We start from the raw sequence: 24,346 nt of genomic DNA, 5'->3' as shown, positions 1-24,346 counted from the left end.
TATCCTGCACACGGGACTTCAAACGATCTGCATTCTTGTGATTTTCAGAATATCGGCCAGAACGCGTACCGTACAAAATACTGTAGAATTATTACGTTCCAGAAGCCCTCGGGCTCTTCCTCTTCTAGGAATGCGGCGCGTACCTACCTCGGACAAAGCGATTGGTGTAGAATAGCAGCGTACAGCCGTCACAACTGCTTTCGTTCACTTCGAAGAAATTCTCACAACGATAACTTTGACGCAGCATCTCGTGCAACAATGAAAACTCTGGTCTATCTATCTACTCTTAACTGTGATTGCCAATGGGCGAAACACCGACATACTTGCCAGCACAGACCCTGAAGAGTAAAATAATTTCAAGGTGAGTTATTGGCAAATTATGCCAAAAATTATTGCCCCGATAACCTATGAAAATAAAGTAGGTGAAACAATGATGCGGAGGAAGAAATGAGGATGAGAATTCTTCTCGAGAGTAAAGATAAGATTAACAACACAATACGGACAACGAGTACGAACGGGACATCGTCAGCTCGAAGCTCGGGATCAATCGATCCGTGGACTGAGTCAATGATCTTTAATTCATCGGTTTAATTCATTTAGGTTTTTTCTGTCTCTTTGAAAGAAAAAAAATTTATAATCAATCATTTATACTTCGGTAGACTGTAAATGGATTCAAGAGTTTCCTTTGTCGACTACGTGGAATTCTACGTTGTTTTTGAAACCGTTACAGGATAATTGGAACTCAATATTGTTCTGAGAAGAAACCTGCAGCTCAACAAGTGAATCGTTACCGCTGCAATCCGAATCAGCCGGTTTTCGTATCGAATATCCCGCATGCGCAGATTCGTGCATCGCAATATGACGTATATTTGGAATATCAATTTGCAATATTACTCATAAGATGAATATAATCCCTTGCAGATCTCCCTCTTGCTCCTGCATTCGCGATCGAAGTACAACTTCGAGAACGCGAATAATAATTCAGCCGCGTTAACGATTCTCCGAATATACCTTTTTCACTTCTATTCACCGTCTTGAAAATCGATGGAATATCAAATTCAATGTGGCGATGAGCAGGAAACTACCGTACAGCATGGTCCCTACAGAAAGTAACTTCTTCGCGATGAGTACAAAGGGACTGTTAGGCAGGCCGCTGAATATGAACTCATATCAATTGCAAGCGAACAGAATGCAATTAGAGACCTAGCTCGTTAGAAAGCGAATGTAGCAAAGCTCGAAGCCAAGAGATAAGCTCACGAAGCGAGTGCCTACCGGGAAGCAATTTCACGTGTAAGGGAAGAAGCCTGGTGGGAAGTTACTAGAGACGGGCCATCTACTCCAATGCAGGAACTCTCGGAAGGATCGCTCGTGAAGTAATCTAATGCGAGTAACTTTTCACATAGCAACAACTATCGAGAAGGAAAGTTGCACGCTACAATCTATTTCACGGGCTAGCAAATGCGTAGAGTGTCTCATCGTCGGCATTGAATCGCTTTATTGAAATCCCACTTGAATCTGGCCATTTCTGTCAATATTTTACAATCGAGCGAACGTAAAACTGGAAAGCGGATGCTGAATTCATGAGAGTTGTACGATGTGACAACACAGTTCCGTGGTATTTGTGATCGTGCAGAGGCGACGGGAATTGCCATAAGAATCCACTAGAAGTCAGTGACCTAATTTTAAGAACTTTGAGATAGCTTTTCAAATGAAACTTTTTCGTTTGAGACTGAAGTCAAGTTGCAAACACAGTGAAAAACATCTTATCTTTATTTTGGATATCTGTATACCGTCCAATTGGGGACCTGAACTCGTCATTAATATACCTACCATATGCCACCGAGTACAACAGTGGTATGGAAACTATAGATATACGGAAACCTGTACAGCACTAGGGACGGTGTGCTTTAGGTTTCGACCACCACAACAAAGGACGCAACCAAATGAAAGATCTAAGGATCCGCAGGAGGTCTGAAAGTCAATATTCCGAAAACGTAGATACAAAGCGGATTGCTGCCGTTGACACGTTGGCGTTTTCGATGTACTACCATTAGTTTTAGTTGCAGGAGAGAATCGTGTACGAAAATCAACAACGTAGTGTAATCCTTGCAAGGCGAAGTACTCCTCGCATTGCGTAAACTCTTATTGGGCATTCGATTGAACGATGTTGCGTCTGAACTCCTAAGAAACCGAAAGAGTTCAGGAAAATAAGAGTGGTAACCGCACACATTCATTCGGAACATGCAAAAAGTGCCATCGAAAGTTGGGAAATTATTGTGAGACTTTTTTTTTCGAAACGAAGAAATTATACCCGACAAAACCTTGACTTGCAAAATATTGAAATTGAAAAATACTTTGTACAAAATTTAAAATTCCGCTGCTGAGTTGGTTGCGTGACAGCATGACCTTCTTCATGATTGTTTCTTCGAAACTGTTTGTTCCAGTGAAAAAATATCTCGATGTGTATCGGAGAAGAATCCGGTATTCTACGGTCTTAATTTACTTTCTTATTGCATCCAACGAAAATTTAGTCATAAACGACGCATCGAGATTTCAGAGCTTCGTTTCAAAATGGTGACCAAGGCAAGTGTCTTGTCAATCAACAAAGCAATTCGACAGCTGACTCCAATTGGAAAAATTATAGTATAAGTAAAAAAAAGTTTGCGACTATTACGTGAAAAAATAAAATAAATTTGTAAAGAAAAAAATGACTAATAAGTATACAGGGTGAGTTTTCTCCGGGGTCCTGAGAGGGCGTGGCTTAAATCGGCCGATACTCCGCCTTCTTTCATTAATACTTGTTATTGTCAGGCCAATCGTCTTCATTTAGATACAGATACCTTTATCTCTGAAACAACCTATTATTCTGACCAAGCTAGCTCAAGTCAACAAGCAGTCTAGTCGTGGGCGAAATGAAAATAATGACACCAAGTCGAGCTGTTGAAACTTCGATTTAATGAAGGTGTACTACAGAATGTGTTCAAAATGTGCACCTTCTTCATTAATACAGGCAACAGGTCTGCGTCTATGGTTTTTTTTGCACCGCCTGCAAGATTTCGGGTGTAATCGCTTCACAAGGATTCAATCCCTCAGATCGTGTAGATGCTTAGGCTGTGTATTGTACACTTTGCTTTTGATATACCTCCATCTAAAAAATAACAGTTAGTTAAATCTGGTGAACGAGGTGGCCAGGCTACTGGGGATCCCCTCTGCCGATCCATCTGTCGTCGTACATTGTAGATACACGACGAGAGCCAAATAAATAGTAGCTGACGCTTGACAATAAGTGGGAATTGTTATTCGGATAATTGCAAGTTGAACAGAAAGGGGCGGAGTCTCAGCCAATTTAAGCCACGCCCTCTCAGGACCCCAGAGAAAACTCAGCCTGTATAAAAACAATAAATTTTGGTGTCCGAAAGAAACATACATTTCTGCAAGATAAAATTTACCACAAATCACTACGTGTCACTCGTATTCTGAAGCTACAGGCGAAATCTACCTTTTCCTTTTCTGCGTGTGAAGAATGGGAAAATGCGGCAGCATCTGACTTCGGTAATAATGGATGGCCAAGTGGATTGTAGATATTGTTGTCAGAAACTTCTGATAAAGGTTCTTGCTAATCCGGACATGTCTGAAGGTCGTGTCATTCTATCCATATCTATACGGCGTACATTCTTGTGACTTTTTTCCGAAATATCATTGTCCAGGAACGGCCACAAAGTCCCAAAAAAAGAAATTTAGGGGCTATAGAATTTCAGAGCTCCACACAAACTGTGAATCTGGTATAATGTGCCACAGGGCATCTTATTTTCGAACCAAAAGGTTCTAGGCCGAATATTTTCGATTTTTTACAGAGAGTAGAGAAACCAATATTAGATGGATTACTAATTTTCGTTTTTGAAGAAATGGATGTGCGTTAAGAACTTTTAGATTTGGTAATCGACCTACGAACTTGGTCAAATTCTCACCAGTGAAGACCCAAGTATCGGGGGTAAAAAATTCCGCATAACGACGTACTGAGGTGATTGAACAATTTAGGATTTTGATCACATCGTTTTTACATTAATCAAGCTGGGAAACTTTGGACCTTCGCAACTCGCTCGGATTCTGTCAGAACACTCAAACGTTACGGATAGCTGATTTTTTCTTCTCGCCAACCGTAACTTCCGTATTCCGTAGAGAAAACAAAATTGATTTACGGTTGAAGAAATGATCGGTTATGGCGAGCTTAGCGGTATCAGAAATATGGCCCGATTCATGAATCATGTCAAATGAAAACGTCCTGTGTATCCAGCGATTTCATAATGCTGTACAGGTTTAGGAACAGATCATTAATCTCAATACGAAGGTGCGCTAGAGGGACTTTTTCCTTCTAAGATAAAAAGAATGATGACAACTCGGAACAAATACGTTTTCTGGCGGTCCGTCCCTAGAGCTTGTAGTACCTACTCCTCACCATTGTGTGTATCTACCAGAACATCACAAATTTGAAAATCGATTCGACCACGTCGTCGAAAGCTTAAAGACAGAAATTTCAACAATTTTCACGGAGAGCCTTACTTATCTCATATCCCAAAGAAACAACCATGATCGATCGACGCGATTCGATTTTTATCGAAAACCGATTTTATCGTCCGATTTTGAAAATGATGACGCATGATATTTACACGCTCTGTTGGTACAGGGTTCTTCAAACGACAGAGTCCAACGTTCAACGTTCAAAGTTTGATCTATTTGTGCCCACTTGATATGAATTTATCCGCCGCTTCTACAAGAGCTTTTGTTGTATCCGATTCTGGAATACGTCTGGCAAAATGTGCTACCCCCGCATCGATTGAATGACGACTGCGTTTGAATAACAGTCATCGTTTTCCATTTACCCTGCAGACATCCAATAAACGCAAGAAACGAACAACGACATAGCGTCTTCCCGTCGTTCTTGCCGCTTATTTTTCCGGGCAGGCGTTGTAATAAAGTGGATTTCTGTTCTCTGCATAGCGACAGAAAGACGCACACCCGCTATTGCTGTGTACGACGGGAAAGCTATCGAAATGGACGTTACCCACCAGTCGAGGGAGTCTTGGAGCAGCCCCGTGGCGACGATGGGTCGCGATACGGCCGCGGGTGAAAGCTCGAGAAACGTAGGCGGACCTCAGTTCGCTCAAAGCAGCTGAGAAGGATCGAACGGTGGACTACAAATCTCCAAACCCCTCCCTTGCCTCAGCTGGACTTCCCCTGAGAACAGGAGAGACCTTCAGAAACGCCGAATTAGTCAGGTATTAAAAAACAAAAAACGATTCTCCTTAGAATCGCTCCTCGGTAATTAGCATCACATTAGCTCCCCACAACCGAGTAGTGAGCCCCGATTTTGCATTAAAGCATGAAAATGAAATCCTGAGAATAAAAAATATACGTAGACGAATTACCCCAAAAAATTAAAAAATTCGTACGGAACGAATTGACCGTAGTTCGTTCGGTTCTGTTTAAAATTCGAATAATTCTTCTGTTATATTTGCTTCGGGGAATTCCATTCTAATCCTAGGGGTTGGAAGACATTCATTATACATTATAATCCGCACGGCTCTCTTCTACGTAATGGAAATCTTTCCCTCGAAACGTGAGATTGGAGTCTGCGCCGATAAAGAAGGGAAACCATTCGAATTCTAATTGCAAGTAAGAAAGGAAAAAAAAAATTGGTGCTCAACTTAATGACTGTTTCAAATTGATTTCGTTCGCGGTCTTGGTGAATTCACTTACCTACTCACTAAAATCATGCGAATTTTCATACGGGGCAACACGGCCAATAACTCAAGTGCTCGCATGTACTTTGAATTTTCCATGAAAAAAAAAATGTAATTGATTATCTTCTCCGATTAATAAAAATGTGCGATGATTCGTGACGTCAAAAACCCAATACTTGTTGTTTGAAGCATTATTACCGCATCGTTTCCATGGTTTTTCGTTAAAAATTATTAGCCGGAGTCATTTTAACTTATCTCTGCAAAATTTTGTTAATAACGAAGTAAACTCATCCTGTTGAACTTGGACAATTTAATGAGAACCTTCCTCCATTATTTAGTCTCCATCTAAACAGCGAGGGTCGTTAAAATAACAAGCACGTGAGAAAAAGTTGGTTTAGGCCACCCCTTATCTACACCACTGTACGGCCATCTCGTCGTTATGCTTTCGTAAAATTAATTCTGACTACTTCGCGTGCTGAACATTTATTTGGAAATGAAACCTGGGATGTAACATTGTTGAAATACCATTCTTTACTTTTGTATGCCAACACGATTCCAAGGGTGCCGAGGAGAATCTTCAAAGCTAATCGCACGTAGATCTAACTGCATCGAGTTATAACGTTGGAATCCAAATCTATGATTGAGGTGGTGAATTAGCAGACGTTAGACATTTATTTTTTTCGAGTTCGTTTTTGGCCTGCAAATAAGAATCTCATCGCTGATTAATATACAAATGAAAAAGGTTTCTCGACTCGGTCAGTCATTAAAACTAGTGTATCCCATCTTGTCCAAAGGATTGCGTGCGCTATGAATTCTTAATTTTTTCATGCCTATAATTATCACTTGATGAGAATACAATTTCGAAAACGTGCCGGTTAATCCAAAAACTCGAACGAATTTCAATTCCATAGTAAATATGTATATGAATATAATACACGACTTTTTGTTCAATAGCCTCCCTTTAACCTTTTAACCGACAGCATGGGGTGTACGGTGAGAAACAAAACCTGAATTAGGTTCTCTCCGAGGCAAAGTAGTAAATCCTCACTTAGAGCCCTCCGTGAGCCGGCGTATTATTAAAATGAAATCACGTTACAATCCTTTTTCACCGAACTGCTTCTGAGCAGCCACAAGCGGAGTAGGTACTCCCGATCAATGTTCGGCGCCTTGCAAAACCGACTAAAATCCAGAATGATTATTTATTTTTTATTTTTTTCTTTTTCTTTCAAATCCCCTCTGAACGTAAAATAAATCTGCGAACAGGAAATGGAAGTTTTATCTGAACATTATCTGGCTTCACGAATCATACGCAGTTTCGTCGGGCAATTTTGAACAGGTGGTGGGCTTTCCGAGTACGTAATATTTTTTTCATCGAGTGTCAAAGATCAGCTCGGGCGGTTCTTCGAGTACAATCGAGTGGCAATTAGTAGCGTTTTACGCGTGCATAACACCAATTCCGGTGTACCTAATTATAAACGAAACCAATTATTGATATAATATTTTTTATCGATATACACTCGTCGATGCATGATCTTGATTCCTACGGATGACATAAGTCTCTGTGCTTCAATTAGCGATGAAGGTCACTCATTAGCTCCGGTTCGGTTTCAAATTGATTCGTGCAAAGTAGCGATGCTGTACGAATGAGTTTAAAAATCGTTCCGTGTGTGTGTAATCGAGAGAAGTGGTACGTTGTCGTTAAAAAGGCGCACCATAGAAGCTTTTATAACGAGCTTTCCCTGCTGTCTCTGATGCTATGCGTAAAATGTAAAAAATATTAGCTCCTTAACGCGCGGTACATACGTAAATTATCACCAAAGGTGGACGGGGCAGCAAATTCTGCCATCGGCTCGTAACTTTATTATCATTATTCGAAAGATATTGTTCCGAAAAGATCACGTTGATTTCGTTAGAACCGGAAACGCTTTTTTTCAAATATCGTGACGTAACTGCTGAAATTAACTATTCAATAGCTTAATCCATAGTCAATGATTCTATCAATAATTAAGTATTCAATTACTAGACACCGCCGTTCGAATTGTATGGGGATTGGTTTCGCTTATAAGCAGGAGCAACGTATATCGGTAGACCGCGCGCGTCGAACGAAAAAATATCATGGAATGTTTTCAGCGGAGTTCATCGATTAATCCTAACAAATTTCGTCCATCGCTCATCCCCTGAAACAAAAAGCGTGGAGATAAAAAATTCGTATTGTATCTGCTGGTTATTTCCCGCTGGTTTCAGCATCGTTCCGTGGTCCGATGGTTTCCGATCCGATGGTTTCCGATCAGAGGAGTGAAGCTCAACCCCTTCTTTTTTTTTTCACACCATCCGGGAAACTGTAACCAAGCTTTTTATTTCGAGTCAGCGAGAATTGTTGAATCAACTTCAATTGATGCGTGAACGATCGCTTTAGAGAATTACATGTCGATCGTTGGAGGGAAAATTCAGGAATCATCAAACTTCGCAAGATCAAAGTATTTTTCAACTAAAAAGTAGAACGTGGTTGTCGGTCTCATACGTTTTAAGAAAATTCTTCGATTAATTTTCTTACGTCTTCACGAGCTACACGTTTATACTTGTAACTAAAATAAGCCTTTTATATATTCACTTACAATCTTCGCAAATTCCGTAGCTCGATAATTGCTCGATGAGTCGTTGACGTCATATCTACCTACGTGTATATAAGTATGTGTAGATATGCCTGTGCTGAAATATCGATGAATATCGTCTGGGAGAAATCGTTGCGTTAGACGAGTAGCAGATTTACTTGAAATAACGGTGTATTATTAGTCGCATAGCTGAGCTAAAATTACCACGAGATTTTCGCTGTTTTCCATCAAAACTGCATGATATCTCGAACCTGCAAAATTTCATTTCGGTGAAATTCCTCGCAAAATACCGTAAATCTCGTCCAGAAGAACAATACGTTGAAAGATAGGCGAAGGCAAATGCGATAAATTTGGGTAATCGAATCCCCCGTTTAAATTACTTGGGAATTACTTTCTTCTAACTAAGTTATGACCCTGAATGGACGCACGAATTCACATAGCAACACCGACTAATCAAATTCCAAAAGTATAAATTACTTTTTGACGCGAATGAAAAGTCCGTCGAAGCACCCCTGAAATGTAAATTCAGAGCTTCAATGGTGGTAATCAAATCCATTTTGCTCCGATAGTTTTTTCCACAGTGCGACGAACCGAATAAGTAGAATCACATCGTCATGTTAGAATATAAATAAATATGAAGTAGGTAATGCTTCATTTTTCGGGAAATCGACTCTGGTATTGGCAATAGTTTTAAAAAACGACAACAAAAAATTTATTGATCCATTCAAGTGATACGTTGATCGCCCTATATTGCTCATATTATTTTCATGAAAAGCTTCTACTTCGAAGAGCAAAGTTGTTTCACCTGCATGTCCAACGACCCGCAGTCCACTAGAAGATTCCGAATGTATATGTAGAATATTTTTATGCTCTAGTATTCGCAAAGCGTAAGTCGAACGAACGCTCCTCTCTCGGCATCTTCGCACCGGCGGAAAAACGGAATGTGTTTCTCCTGCGCAATTGGAAATTTTTTCAAACTAAATGTAGGTGTACACATAACGTATTACATCCCGTGAGGTATTCACGATGTGGTGAATGCTTTTCACATTGAAGTCAGGCTTTACGGCTATACATGGTCCACAATATGCAAATGGATTCCTTAGTTGTACCGGGAATTTGTGGGATATTAAAATGCTGATGTATATTCATTTCGAATGATTAAAGGAAAAAGCACGACACAACCGCGACGTTTGACGGTCAAAATTCTATTGCTCTGGAATAGCAATGTGTAATGGATAACCGGATCCGATGCGAAATGAAACGGATGCCACTTATCAAGCGTTACAGGCTGCCGCTTGCAATTAGAGTGAGTTTAGGAGAAATTTCGTGAAATTCAATCCCGTCAGCGATCTTCTTTCTGAAAGACGTGTTACAGGCTCGACGCTAAAGCCTCAAATATCGGTGCGGGAATTTGAATGCTTTGTAGAGTTTCGCGTACCTTGCAGAGTTTGTTGGGGAGTGGGATGTAATTTAGAGAAACCTTTGCGAAAACTTCTATTTTTCTTACATCAGCAAGCGTTATACCTCTGCCAGATACTTTAATAACATTTCCTCTCCACTCGGAGACTCAAGACGGAGGAATAACGAGTATTCGCACTTCGCCAATTTTCCGCGCCACCTTAACAGAATATGAGTGGCCATTATATTGCATTTCATATCCTCGAGTATCGTACAATTCCCTTTATTCTGGGAAAATTCTATACAAATAGCTCCTCGACACGATCCGACATGATATTTTGATCGCCAACTGTTCAGAATCAATTTAATAGTGGTAAAGCGCTTTCACTTGTTATGTCTTCTGGAAAACAATCTGAAACTGAGATGTCAATACCACGCGGGTTTACGGACTTTAAACTTCCAAAATTTTTACTCCGAGGACACCTGTACCACGATGACTAGATAAACGAATAATCGAACGATTGGAGAAAACTAATTTGAATTCTAACAACTTTGAACATGAAAGGCATTTTTCCACGCCAAAGATTTCGACCGACGATACTCTATTTTGCACTTTGTTTTCAGAGACTTCCTCGGTTTCCTGAGAACATACATTTACATATTCATTGTTTATACCGCAGCTACATAAACGTATTATTGCACAGAAAGCACTTCAATCTATGTGCCGAGTATGATACGTGGTAATGTACACTATTTCTATCACGTGGCATAGGAGACGTCCTATGCCACAAACTGAGCCAAAGGGTGACCGTCTATATTCAAATAATGCGATTACTTTGATGTCTTCGCCATTGTGCTTAGCGAACTTTAAGGTTCCTTGGTTACGCAAAATTTTCGTACCCGAGGCGCACATTGAGTTCCATTTCGTACCGCGCGGATATACAACAAATTGAACATACCTGAATTTACTCATGCATGCAATGCACGCGTACAAAATATGACATACATAATGGTATTAGGTGGTGCTTACACGCGACCAAAGCCACCAAATTCACACATTCGCGAATCAATATCACTACCGTTCGCGGCCGAGCGTTCGCTTCACCCTTTCCATTCCTCCCTCGTCGCTATTTCCCCGACAGTTCAAGAAGGTTATAGCAACTATGGCTACCGTCTACTTATTCACCGATCGTTCTTTTCTCATTTTTTCCCGTTGTAACCACCGGCCCAGAATACATCGCGTCAGTTTTTCATTCGTATTGTTCACGCCCTCCAACGTTTATTACCATTCATCCCTCTTCTACGTTTGTACTGCTTCCGACGACCACTCTGTTGAATTCTGCTACCCGTCGTCGGTAGCGTTGCTTTCGATTCATTGAATTTAAATTCTGCAATTTGTTTGCAAAAGCTGATGTTAGGGAGCGAAAAATTGGTTCAACTCTGTTTGAAAACGTAAATATGTCAACCCATGAACAGTTTCAATTGACACTATTGAGATTGTCCTTGGACACATTGAAGGATTCACCTTCATAGATTTTGAAAATGTACCAGTATTTCTATAGCGATTGAGGTTGCAGTTGTCCGTTGAACTGAGGAGCTCCGCATAGAAATTAGAATTTCAAGTCTAGTGTTTCGGGCTGTGAAACTTTATTACGGTCGGGCAAAAACATTTCACAGGCTGTGGCACTCCCGATACACCTTGTAAGATTTTGCGGGGCTTTCACCCTCTTTTCAATTTTCCCTCGTTCGCTTGCCCTAGGGGAGCCTCGGTTCTGTCTCTGGAACGAGACGGCGTGACGTGCTCTACCGAAAATTTTGTTACTTGATAAATTAACCTGACTTTGGTAACCGCGCGTGCTGTATTCACACCTGACATTTCATTCCGAATCCAAACAATGTTTTTTTTTTGTAAAACTTGCTGTATCAATCTTTCTAGAAACGTTGCGTCTGATCGATCCAAGGCGTCTATATATGGAATACGTCAATCCATTTTTATCTACATCGAGGGCTGAGGACTAATAGCTGTAAAGCACAAACAGTGGACACGCTACCACAAGGTAGAGAGACCCTCGAGAGAAAGATCGGATACATTGTTGCGATCTGCGCCAAAACCGGATGTGTCCAAGTGACGAATGGAGTTACACAAACTTAGGATACAACTAGAGAGATTGTTCAGGGACCAATTGATATACGTCTTCTAATTGTACGAGATATTAGAAAAAATCCTAATACGAATGACGTAACAATTTTAAGGTTGATTCATATAATTTTGCAAAAGGAAGCCGTATACACCTATACGAAATCCCACATTCACAATTTGTCGAGAGCGTTTATTTTTTCAAATCAGCGCTCACCGATCAACTTGTCCTAAGCTGATCACATTCGCACGATCACAATATTGTTATGGCACGGCCGTGGATTATCATCACGAATGTAAGGTCAGAAAGGTCGATCTCTCTGTGGTATATCTTTTTCTGTTATACATCCAGTGACAAATGACGGGACGAATCATGGAATTGGTTTGGGGTGTCCGATCTCTTGAGGGTCTTTACCACAAGGGTGTGTCCGAAACCAAAATCTGAGAAATTATCTGGACGCTTGTTATCCGCGGGAAACTTGGACATTCCAGACAGCAGTTTCGTTACTCCTGACCAACTTTGCGTAAGCTGATCGGAGCTTCGATAAAGTTTGACAAATCATTGTTATAAAGTGCGGAAGAAGCGGTAATTTAACGCGGAAGAGAGAGCACATAGGTTATGTCTTCTAATATGAGAACAAATCAAATGTTACTATAGGAAACTTTCTGAACTGTCTAACCCATCCTTAGGTTAACGAGCAATTCGAAACCGGCCCAAAGAATCGATGCCTCGTTATAACGTCTGATGCCAAGCATGCTAACGCGTTGGCTGGTGTAATTTTGCTTCGCTATTATGTTCATCCACTGCACAGAAAGTTTACTCGTTATTCTGTACAAGCTTTGCTACAGGAAGCGATGATTTCAAAAATACCCAAAACTAGACGTTTTAGCAACAGAATATTCAATAATCACCCTTTCAATTCCATGATGACACTTATTAATTTTGGTGAATCGGTACAGGATTCAATTTCATTACGTTCACGCCAACTTATCAGACGTCTGACAAGCGATCAATGTAGCTCATTATTCGTAGCGTCAACCTATGGAAATCCGTCAAGACATCCAGGCTTACCAACTATTACAGACGAAGTTCAAACTCATTGCTAAGCACGACCGTTGGTAATTGTCGTGCCTTGTAGATTCGTCATCGGGAAAAATGTCACGTCGGGAAAAACTCTTGAAATTACTTGGGTAGCGCGTTTCAGCATCCAAAAAATGATTCTATTGTCTGCATAATATGCTATTTGCTCGACGTTTGCATACCTTTTGTTTGTTATCTTTATCTTTGTGTTTTTCTCCGACAATGGTGCACACCGCAATCAAGGATTCCCCAGATTTTCTGGACGAGACTCACCCCTGTTTTATAGGTCAGGGGAATATACGGTCTATCTGCTCGACCTCAATCCTCTCTTTCGGTAGAGGATATCCTGCATTCCTATTTCAAATATCGAAGTTTTTTTCCTCTGTCACAAATGAAGTTACGTATAACAAAGAATTCATTTTTTCGCTCTCCTCGCCTGGCCGGGCACGTGAATACATTTTTTGAAAAACTTTTACGTAAACGCAATCGATGTCGATTCATTGCGTAATCGTATTCGGATATGATTATTGGAATTGCTGTTACGTAGCTTGTCCCATTGTATAAATAATTCGTATACATATATATAGACATATGGTCCATTTCAGGTCGAAACGAAGACGTTCCAAATTACCGGTATCCGATTGCATTCAAAAATTTTCAACTCCTGCATTTTGACATACATTATATGTATACATACATTTACATACGCATTTACTTTCTCAAGCGGTTACACGGAATTCTACAAAGGAATTCCGCCTATCAGATGGATCAAAAGGTGAATTTATCAGGTGTGAACAAGATCTCTATCAGGGGATAACGGTTCGTCTGCCACCGGCTAACAATAGAAGCAAAAAAAAAAAGGAATTTCACACCAAATCATCCATTAGAAAGCCATGAATTTTTCTTGAATTTCTGGACGTGCCGGCGATCAAAATGCCTGACGCACGTGTCAGAATAGGATCTCGGAAAATGCGATACAGATTTCCCGTTTTATCGGTGAGCCGGAGTTCGTTACCAACGTGCTTGCGGAGTGCATTGGTCCAATGAAACTTTAATCTATTTTCTACTGCGAGAAATTAGCGAGACGGTACGCCACCGAGTGGCAGGAATACGAACCAGATCGTGAGCACTCGAGTGCAGCCTGCTGAAATATGAAATCTCGAGCTACTTGTCCTGTGATCATATTTTCTGTCATATCTCGAGAACGAATGATTGAAATTTGACGATGGAATTGAAACTTTCAAGTCGTGTTTTCGCGGCCATGGATTTTGTGCATAAATCGTAGCTTTTGTGGTTAATAAGTGGTCTGTGAGCATAGTTTCTGAGACCTCCCAAGACATCAAAAAAGTTTCATACGTTTCCAAAAAATATCATGAAAAAGTGGTCCGGCTGACGTGGAAAGCTTCTTATATGGATTTTATTCGAAGTGAAGAAATGTAAAGTGATGTAATTGAATTTCACAATTTCGTGAATGAGGCTTGTAGAATCAAGAGGCCACTTTAATTCTGATCTTAAAAATTTCATCACCTCTCGGCTGCGAATCGGTGGTTAGTTGTTAGCTGGAGAGGTCCTGAGGAGGACTGATGAAAGTTTGGTCGCAGTGGAGGAATTTCAGCTCGTGAGGACGCGGGAGTTCCGAGACGATTTGGTGGAGCGTTGTGAAGAGTTCTGTGATAATATCTGTTGGATGCTGCAAGAGTTCTTTTACGAATTCATGATTAGAGAGCACTGTCAACCTGGCGAGTCGAGGGGTATACTGTTTTTTTTTAAGCAGGTACGTAGATCACAGCTCTGGAATGTAACTGACGACGACTGAACGAAAACCGTCAAAGGTTTCCTCAAGGGTAGTAATATTGTACTGGTAGGTTTTTGGTAGTGAGAACGCCCTACCATCTAGTGGCGTGAGAATGAACCATCCTCCATATCGCCTGACCTGCCGCAGTCTGATGTTCTCAGCGTTGTGATTCGCCTATGGGCGAGGTCGGGGAGCCTGGCCCTCTAGTGGCGAATTTTTGCACATAATTTTTCGCAGACTCGGGGAGCCTTCTTTCATACGAGGCGTAGCTATTTCTATTTAGACTATTCAGATTTAGGAATACTCACAATCAATGCTTTTATCGTGCAAGTCTATTTGAAAACTTGGTGTTGTGTCGTAGCCCAATAACCGCTCTTAGAAATGATTTACAGGTAATTAAAACTATTCTTCGTCATAAATTTAAATATTAAAGTGTGAGTTCTGCGGCTCTGAAAGCATTTTCACGTTACTTGCGGAATCTCAATTTAAATTTTTCGACAATGGAATATCAGTTGGAATGAAAATTCTAATGGCCACAGCTTTATCAAACCCGTGCACCAACCGATACCAGATTTTGTCACGCAAAATACGAAGTACTTTTCGACACTTTAGCTACGAAGAAACTATTTTCAAACGCGGATTCAAGTGACTGGAAATGACACGAGCATTACAATTATATGGTTTAAATATTGTTCAAAAATCAAAAGTGATTCATTTCAAGTCTGCCGAAGGTGGTGAAGCTGTAATACAAGCATTTAATCAGTGTCTAATCAATGATGAAAAACAGAAACAACGCCCCTTGCAAGCTGTTGAAAACATTCTCCTCATAGAATCGAATGAATCGTCTGTACTCAAATATCTTAATTAATTCGTTTGGAAGTCGTAATTGTAGATTTAGTTTGAAAATTTCTTTGTCGAGTTAAAATGATGACTGAAATACATTCGAACAATTAACTGTTTATTTTAATTTATTTAAAAAATCATCGTGCGGTCTTCGAATATCAATATTTGGACTTCAAATGGTACTTTTCTCTATAATCTAAATAGAAGACATCATTAGAGAAAATGTTGACGATTTGAAAAAAAAAAGAAAATTGGTTTTCCATGATGTTCTTTGATTTCAAAAATTATCAAGCGACCTATAGAAAAATTTTGATTGAGTTCATCTATGCATTACACACGTGGTTTTTTGTCTGAGTTTGGGAAAAAAGTGTCAGGTTTCCCACCGTCAGGCGCCAAGCTTACGCTATAGCGCCACGTATATTCACGAACCACGATTTAACTCACCGCTACAGCATAGATATATTGAACGTAGTGTTAACGCTGGGACACATGATATACTATATTGGAAGGAATACTTATGATTATGTGCCCAATTATAGTTCGCAGCTGATATCGATTTTCGATGATTGCACAGAATCTTAAAATTCTGTTCAACTGCAAGTACTAGCAGAATTAGGTCGACTTAATAAATAACAATGCTCCTCGGTCGTTGGAAATTGTATGCTCGCGATGTCGTGAAATCCATTTCACTTACGAACGAAGGGCATCCGCATCTCGAAGCATTCCATTTTGGACTGATTCTTCAAGAAACTGCCGTCCACTCTGATCCCGACTTTACGATGAGCTCAATTGTAAACGAGACTTCGTATGCAAATCGCTAGACATAAAATTTAATGAATGCACGAATAGGTACCTGCCTATTCGATAAAATTATCTCTGTTGTACCTAATTATGGGGGGTAGAGGTATACGTAATTTCCTTGAGGTAGTTCACAAGCGACAAAAAGTTAGAAATACTCAATCCCAGAGTATTTTATTTCTGTGAAACACTGTGCTCAATACATCTTGGCTTTGAATATAAAGAAAGATACTCATACAATCACTCTGTTGAGTACAATAAGTGTGGCAACGTTGAAAATATCATCAATACTATGTAGCATCGTTTATATGGTACGAGCATAGATATATTGACCATAGATATATTGTTCAATAAAATATATTTAAAATATATATTTTATTTTGCAAAAAAACGTCAAGAGCTGTTCTCGAGATGTACAAGAAACTATGCGATTCTTTATATTTGATCGGCCTCCATTAGCACGCTAATTATGCACATTTTCAGTGTCAATATTTCGAATTTTTTTTTTATCCTCTCAAATAGATATAAGACGCTTCTCTTCATCACATATTCCAATTTTGTCAACGTCCAGAGAAAAATTCAGTTTGAGTGTGAACTACCTTAAACTCTAAAGCTCACGCAGAAAACGTGAATTTTTTTACAAAAATGAAAACACGATAACTTTATCGCTAGATCTGATAGGTTTGGCGATTGAGGATAAAGAACTGATTGAAATTCTCTCGCATAGGGGATACCTAGCGAGCACCCGTATACGAGCCATGACTTTGATGAAAAAAGTTGACTAATTTTTTCACGTAGACGTTAATCTTTGTCGATCGAGATAAGAACTTTCATGTAATTTTCATCAACTTGGATCGTTTAGTCTTCGTTCTGGATGAAAAATACTCCAAATGTCATCTCCAATTATACCTATACCCCTACTCTTGTGCGCGATCGATTTTCCACTGCAATAAATATCCACCGTAGATTCCAGTTCTAATTTTGAACCATCATCCCGTGTGCCGGCCTGGCTTATCACACCCGACGAGCTTTATACTTACGAAAGATAATCAACGCAGCTCTGCACGCCAATTTCTCGTTACTTCTGAAAATAAATCAAGCTCTACGTATGTACGTACGTATACATACATACATAGGTGCATATACCTATATACTAACGGTATATTCGGATGAATATTTGTATGCATGGCGTGCCTGTGTAATCTGGTCCCGGCGTCTTCTCGTAATACCATCGCAAATAAATATCACCAACTTTATTCTAGGTCTAAAAATTACGGGATGAGAAAAGTTTTACATAAATAATATATATCAAGAATATGAGCTGATCCTTTCATAAGGTAAAAACTGAATCGTAAAATAGATAAAAACGTTTTTATACGCTTTACAATTTAGTCATAATCTCGGTCATAACGCTTTGATTATTATTAGCAATCTAGTCGAAAAGTTGTGACAAGATAAAAATATATATATATGTATGTACATTGTACAATCAAACATCTCTGTAATTTCATCTCTGAGAAGAGCCCACAATAATTCAGCTCGATGAAGTACCGTATCGAGGCGAGGCTATGCTATTCCCACGATATAAATTTGATATTTTAGCAAATACGTGACATATATATCTGATTATGAGATTGTTCCAAGATTTTTTACCGAAACTCGCATTTCGCTCGAAGATCTGCTCAATCTGTACATCTTAAAGCAAGATGGCGAGTCAGGAGAGAAGACGAAGCAAGAAAAAAACAATGCGTGAATGCGATATTGTTGGCTGATAGGTACATTTTTCAGTTTCATCAACAACAAGCCGCGGCGCAAAAACGATATTTCGGGTGGGAATTTTACTGTCTTGCAAGTCAATTCATAAGATTGGAGTGACCGTCAAGTTTGGTAGTTCCCTGTTCCAGATTTCGCGAAATTTCATCTCGAGTTGGCTACTTTAAATCCGTCATTTTGAGTTTGGAATCTTGACATCGGGCTCGTAATCAGCGACCTTAAAAACTCACCCACACAATCTTTCAAGTATGAATGATGCAATTTTTCGTGATTTCGGACCACCAACTTTTTATCCCAGACTAGCTTTGTCGAATAAAGTGGGACCATTTTTGCGTGCATTACTCAAATGTGAAGTTCTGCATGATTTTTGAGGTGGACTGGCATTTTCTAAAAACCTGTTTTTTGAATAATAAAGGTCCAAAATCTTGTGGACTTATTGGAACTGTAAAAAGTCATTTCTCGATCAAAAGTATATACAACACTTTTCCTAAATCACCAGAGGCGATAGAAAGTAACATCCGTTTTCCATTCCGGCATAGAATGCTTCCGGACAGTGTACGAAAAGCTTTCTGGTCATAATTCGAGATGCTCTTTAAGTTCTCACGAGTCAGACGTATACTCTCAAATCTACTCTAAACGTCACATTTTCCTTTTTTATCACTTCACATAAGGACAAGTTTCAAACTCCTATGAAACTTGCACCAACCTCTACGCACAAGCTACTCAAGAGTAAAAAACCCATGCACTTACGATTAGTGATGTCAATTATATGGAAAGTAAAAAAATCAGGAAAAGTTATTTTCTCGTAGTACGTCTTTGATTTCTGTCGATCAGCTAAATTTCCACAAATTCCTCGTTTCAAAGAATGTACTATTTTCAAAATGGTGCAGGGTACTGATCGAACATCCATCACAATTCACTCAAATAAATTACAGATAACAGTGAAAAGATGGTGGAGGAGCAGCATCCCGACTACAAACTGATCTATTTCAACGCTCGTGGAAGAGCGGAGCATATCCGGTACATCTTCGCCGTGACAGGAATCCCCTACGTCGACGAGCGAGTTCCCAAGGAGCGCTGGCCCGAACTCAAGAAAAGTAGGTTTACAATATCTGATGGTAGTTTCAACGATTCGTTGACCTCAACTTTCACAGGGATTCACTACCAAAAATTCGTCACGAATCAATCATACGTAGTACATTTATTTGTACGACGCAATCTTGATATTGTAGATCCCGAATTGCGTTGCGCTGAGAAAATACTTCTTCGTTCGAAACGAATCCGTCGAAATCATCAAAAACATTGAAATTTCTCTCATAAGTTTGTGGTTGATCTTTGCAAACCATATACACGAATGCAAAGGTCTGTGATGTGATGTCCAATTTGTTTATCCACGTCTGACACGCGTCGCGTTCATCGAGTCAAATTAACCGAACGATGAAAGAATTCCAGTGAATAGTCCGAGGGCAGTTAACGCAGTATGTTCTGAACGAAACTATTTTGTTAACCCGTAGCCATGCTGTACGGTATGCTGCCGATATTGGAGATCGATGGTAAACCTATCGCCCAAAGCAATGCGGTGGCCAGATATTTAGCCAGGAAACACGGCCTGGCGGGGAAAGATGAATGGGAATCGATGCTGTGCGATGTACTCGTCGACACCTTGGGAGATCTCAAGCAAAGTTAGATTCTCACGATTATTCATGGCGTCAATTGCCAACGACGATTATTACGTAGCGTGATTGATCTTGATTCCGCGGAGCAGATATTTTGGAAACGGGTAGAGATGGAGAAGCAAGTTACACACATGAGCTGTGAGGTTCAGAGATGTGTAACTGAAGTTGGAAATACCTAGTTAGATAGTAGAGGACAATAAATTTTGCCGAAGATTTTTCCAGATACCAATCAATGATATAAAAAACTTCAAAGTGTAGTACAGATAGACTTTCATTTTTCCGAACCCATGGCATGCATAATTTGAGATTTCATACATTTTATTAAAGACCGCAAAGTTCGCTTGACACCAACGCCACCTGGATGGAATTGGACGCCGCCAACTTTTTCCCCATCCGAACTTGCGAAACTTTTTTGCGTCTACCTTCGTTTTCAAGGAATCTGCTCCGGGAAATTAAAATAAATCCCCACGTTTAGACGCCCATCGCAGTTCTGTTAATAATGCTTCTTATTTTAGTTCTCTGGCAGTATCGTACCGAGTTGGACCCCTTCAAAAAAGAGGAAAAGAAGGCGCGACTCAGTAAAGAAACCATTCCATTTTACCTCAACAAGTTCGAGCAAACAGTCGCTGAGAACAATGGGTACTCCGTTGGTAATACCGTGAGTATCGCGGTGCTTGTTTGTTGGAAATTCTATCTGCATGGCCTTGGACGGCAACGTTTCGTTGCTTTCCTTATTTTTCATGACTTATGTATCGAGGGATTCCGTTATCGTTTCGGCAGACGACGTGGACGGACTTCGTATTCGCGGTCGCATTGGAGAACTTTGAACAGATCTTCGGTCCGGCTGCATTAGAAGGATACCCGGCTTTGAAAGGGCTCAAGCAGCGCGTCCATGAACTACCAGAAATTGCCGAATGGCTTACCAAAAGACCGCAGACGGAATTTTAAACGAACTCTAAGTATTTCTCGTAGATTGAACGAGATCTCTGGTATAAGATGAAGACGAGGATCGATTGTCCTGCTCCCTTTCCAAGATCTGGGAAACTGCTGACGTCACGGAAATGTTATACTTTGAACCTAGTAACAATCGGAGCTCGTTGTGATGCGCTATCTTCTATAGATGTTTCGCATCATTTGTCGTGCTGGTATGAAGTGTGCTTGTAGCATTAATTAAAAAAAAGTTTAACCCATTGTTTTCATTGAAGTTACAAGAGCTTTCGAATACCTTCATCACTAAATGTCCATTGTAGGTATGTGGACAAGTGTTCGAAGACTCTTTATTGGTTTGAACTCCAACTTCTTCGTAGCATACCGTTGTTTGGTTTTCTGATTGGCTAAATCCCTATACGTCAAATGGCATTGGATGAGATTAAAAAATATTTGCAAAATTGGACATCTTGATACGTTGGCCGTTTGGTGTTTTTTTAGCCCGAAATTAAATATGAACATTTTTTCAAATGCATTTCCAAAGCACTTTGGCGACTATATACCCTAGACTTTTTTAAGCTTGTCGAAAAATAATTACTTAATCCAAACGTTAGATCACAGATGTGTCAGCAGAGTGCTCGAAGAAAGTAGTAAAACACGCTATGTAAGCGTTTTCGGACTTAATTCGTTCCTCATCAGTTCAAAGCTTACGAAAGGCTTCAACAATTGATTTCCAGTTGTACTATCAGCACCATCATAACATTTGAACATGTATAGTGATGAACAAAAACCTTGGTTTGTTAAAAATTTGGTAGCATTTTTTAGATAGATCACTATATTATTCGACAAAAATGCTCAAAAATCTTGTAACCGACGACAAAAATATACACTAAAAAGTGAAAACAAAAAGATGGACAAATTTGAAAATCCCCGTTAAATAATCAAATAACTTATTAGTTGTACAATATGTTGTTTCGGACAACAAACCAGTTGTTACTTCTGCAGGAAAAATTTCGTTTTGGCTGATCAGAGCTCCAAAAGAGATAGAAATATTTTCGTATTCAACTGAAAAATGAAATAATTAGCTCTTGACAGACTTTGTCAAACCTCGATGAAAATCTCTAGGAAGCTTTCTTTTCAGTTGAGGTATACGATTTATGGATGACAATCTAAAATAACCTGACAATGAGATTTGAATTTTCAGAATACTGTTTCAAAAATATAAATGACTTAATTTTTCCATAATTTTTGTCGCGCGTTGAAACTTAAACCCACAACGAGGTAGAAGATCGTCAACATTCTCTTGCACCCCAAAAAGTTGTGGAGTTTTATTGAAAAACGACGAGGAAATACATAGTTCGTGAATTGCTACAGAGGTTACATTGTCCCAAGTTTCGTATAAAAGTTCTTCGTAGCGGACCAATAATGATTTATCGGTCAGCTGACATTCCTCGTACAGTGAAAAACATAGGTAATCGCCGTATTGGTGTGTTCGAATGCATATGTTTGAATATTTTTGTAAAATAATATATAATATGTAATCCGTTGATCCCCATAGATATTTTAGATGGACATATATTAACATATTATATATTCTACTTATCTAATATATATCATTATGAGCTGTCGATAAATTTCTAAATATCATATCAGCAAATTGACACCTTGTGTTACAGCTATGGTATAGCTGTTGGATCTCCTAAGCAACAATTGTTGCGCGCTTAAGTATAGTTTCAAATTCGAAACGATACGCTCAAGTCAGCCATTTTTTTATGTACGCCTGTAGGGCGTTGTTTAGGGTGATAGGTTGTCTCACATTGGCTCCTATGTCTGAGCAGATTAACAATAACAAATAAAATATCAGTTACGCCAACATTGTGTGCTACGTGGAAATTTACCGACAGTCGATTGTTGTACGATGTTGTTGGCTGTTCAAAATATTTTTACTTTAGATTAAGGATGAGAATCATACCTATAAGGACCCATTAGTGAGCTTTTAATCGGATAATGCAGGTAGAAAGTGGCCTACAGTAGTGATTGTAGGATTGTTCAGTAATGGATCCCTGTCGTCTTGATTTATCAAATTACTCTGCATTGATAATCTTAGTTCTTTCGGAAATTGATCTGGAGCAATCGTTTGAAATTGGCTCATTGGTTTGCTCATTGTTGCTTTAAATTTTTTCCGAAAATAGAGTAATTATTCAATGTGATTGCGACTCACCAGTATACGTTGATATTATTGAACACTCCTATAGTAACAAAATGGCTGAACATGATCATGAAAATTACCTCTAGAATAACAGCTATTTTAATTAGTGCGATACGTTTCAGTAGAATGATATCACATAGATACCTAGATATATGTATACCTGTAACGCGGATGTGACATGTTCAACCCACGCTGTTGACCAAACCATATTATTTTCTAAATTTTTTAATCACCGCAGGAAGAAACCTGAAAGAAAATACAATCAATCAAACAAGGTATCTTATTCATTAGATAGAATTTTTACTATATCAATCAGAGTCACGATGCAAAAAGGTAAAACGTGGACAAACGAACGAGTAATCGCTGACGGAATTATAAACAGACAAATGTTAAACAACAATGGTTTGTGAAAGATGATCATAAATCAAATACATAACAATTATTCAATCCATATCAAAATTATTAAAATTAATTCCATTGGGTTCGATTGGTGGAAAATGCAGATCTATTAATAGTTAATACTTATTGTGAACCGTAATAAAGATGTATACGAAACTGAATAAAGACGAAGAAAATGGTTTATTGATAATAATACGTACACCACGAGGATCGCTGGTTTGTGAAAATATGTCTTTTTTTCACAAATGTTCACCTCGATGAGCATACAATTTTTTTGCACGTCCGACTCGCTTATTCGCTTTTATGACGCCAAATGGCAATAATCTGCGTCGTGATTTTTCCATATGGTCAACAGAATTAGCGTACGGGGATATCTGGTCCGTTACTGAATGCCATTTCTGTAAATTGCACGTTTTTCGTGTGATTATGGTTCGCGTCTGTGTGCTGCGAGTCGGTATCAGCGACAGCTGATTCGCAACTTCGCAGAAATACAAATCAATTACCAATTCAAACTGATTTTTCCCATTTGTAACTGACCAGAGCCCCATTCGCCACGCTTCAATGAGTTTTCCCAAGCAGTTTCGGAGTGATTTGTCGTTTTACCATAGATATATTGAATGTTTTACCGAAGAATAATTTGTGATATGCAATTGCGTTCTCACAGACGCCGCACAACCATGGGAAAATAAGGGGTCCAAATCCTTCGAAAAATAAGTGCCAAGTTTTAATCAATTACATCCAACCCTTTTAACGGTTGTACGAAAAATATGAAATTCTCTTTGGTAAAGGAATCAAGCGATTTTCAAATTTTTATGCTGCGACACGTCGTGACATAAACTGTCACATGTAATTGTTCGAGAACTATCTGTTTTTTAAACCATATTGCAAGATCCGTACTTTCTCAGAATTACTTCGACCGCTGAGAGTAGACCAGATCAGTGATTGACAACGAGGACG

The 24,346-nt window shown here is 39.4% G+C and overlaps 1 protein-coding gene across 1 annotated transcript; it reads left to right on the top strand.

Annotated features, from left to right (window-relative positions):
* The first annotated feature begins 5,063 nt into the window (after window positions 1-5,063).
* On the top strand, window positions 5,064-23,570 carry LOC105693058 (glutathione S-transferase-like). The gene is made up of 5 exons (XM_012412722.3): window positions 5,064-5,276; window positions 19,114-19,275; window positions 19,693-19,860; window positions 20,370-20,512; window positions 20,635-23,570. Exons 2-5 carry the CDS (start codon window positions 19,128-19,130, stop codon window positions 20,800-20,802), a joined length of 627 nt encoding a protein of 208 aa, XP_012268145.1. The 5' UTR covers window positions 5,064-5,276; window positions 19,114-19,127; the 3' UTR covers window positions 20,803-23,570.
* Window positions 23,571-24,346: the final 776 nt, after the last annotated feature.

This window comes from Athalia rosae, chromosome 6, assembly GCF_917208135.1.
Source record: "Athalia rosae chromosome 6, iyAthRosa1.1, whole genome shotgun sequence".
Classification (NCBI taxonomy): Eukaryota; Metazoa; Arthropoda; class Insecta; order Hymenoptera; family Athaliidae; genus Athalia; species Athalia rosae.
Note: the sequence above shows the minus strand (reverse complement) of the source record. Positions and strands in the feature narration are given on the sequence as shown.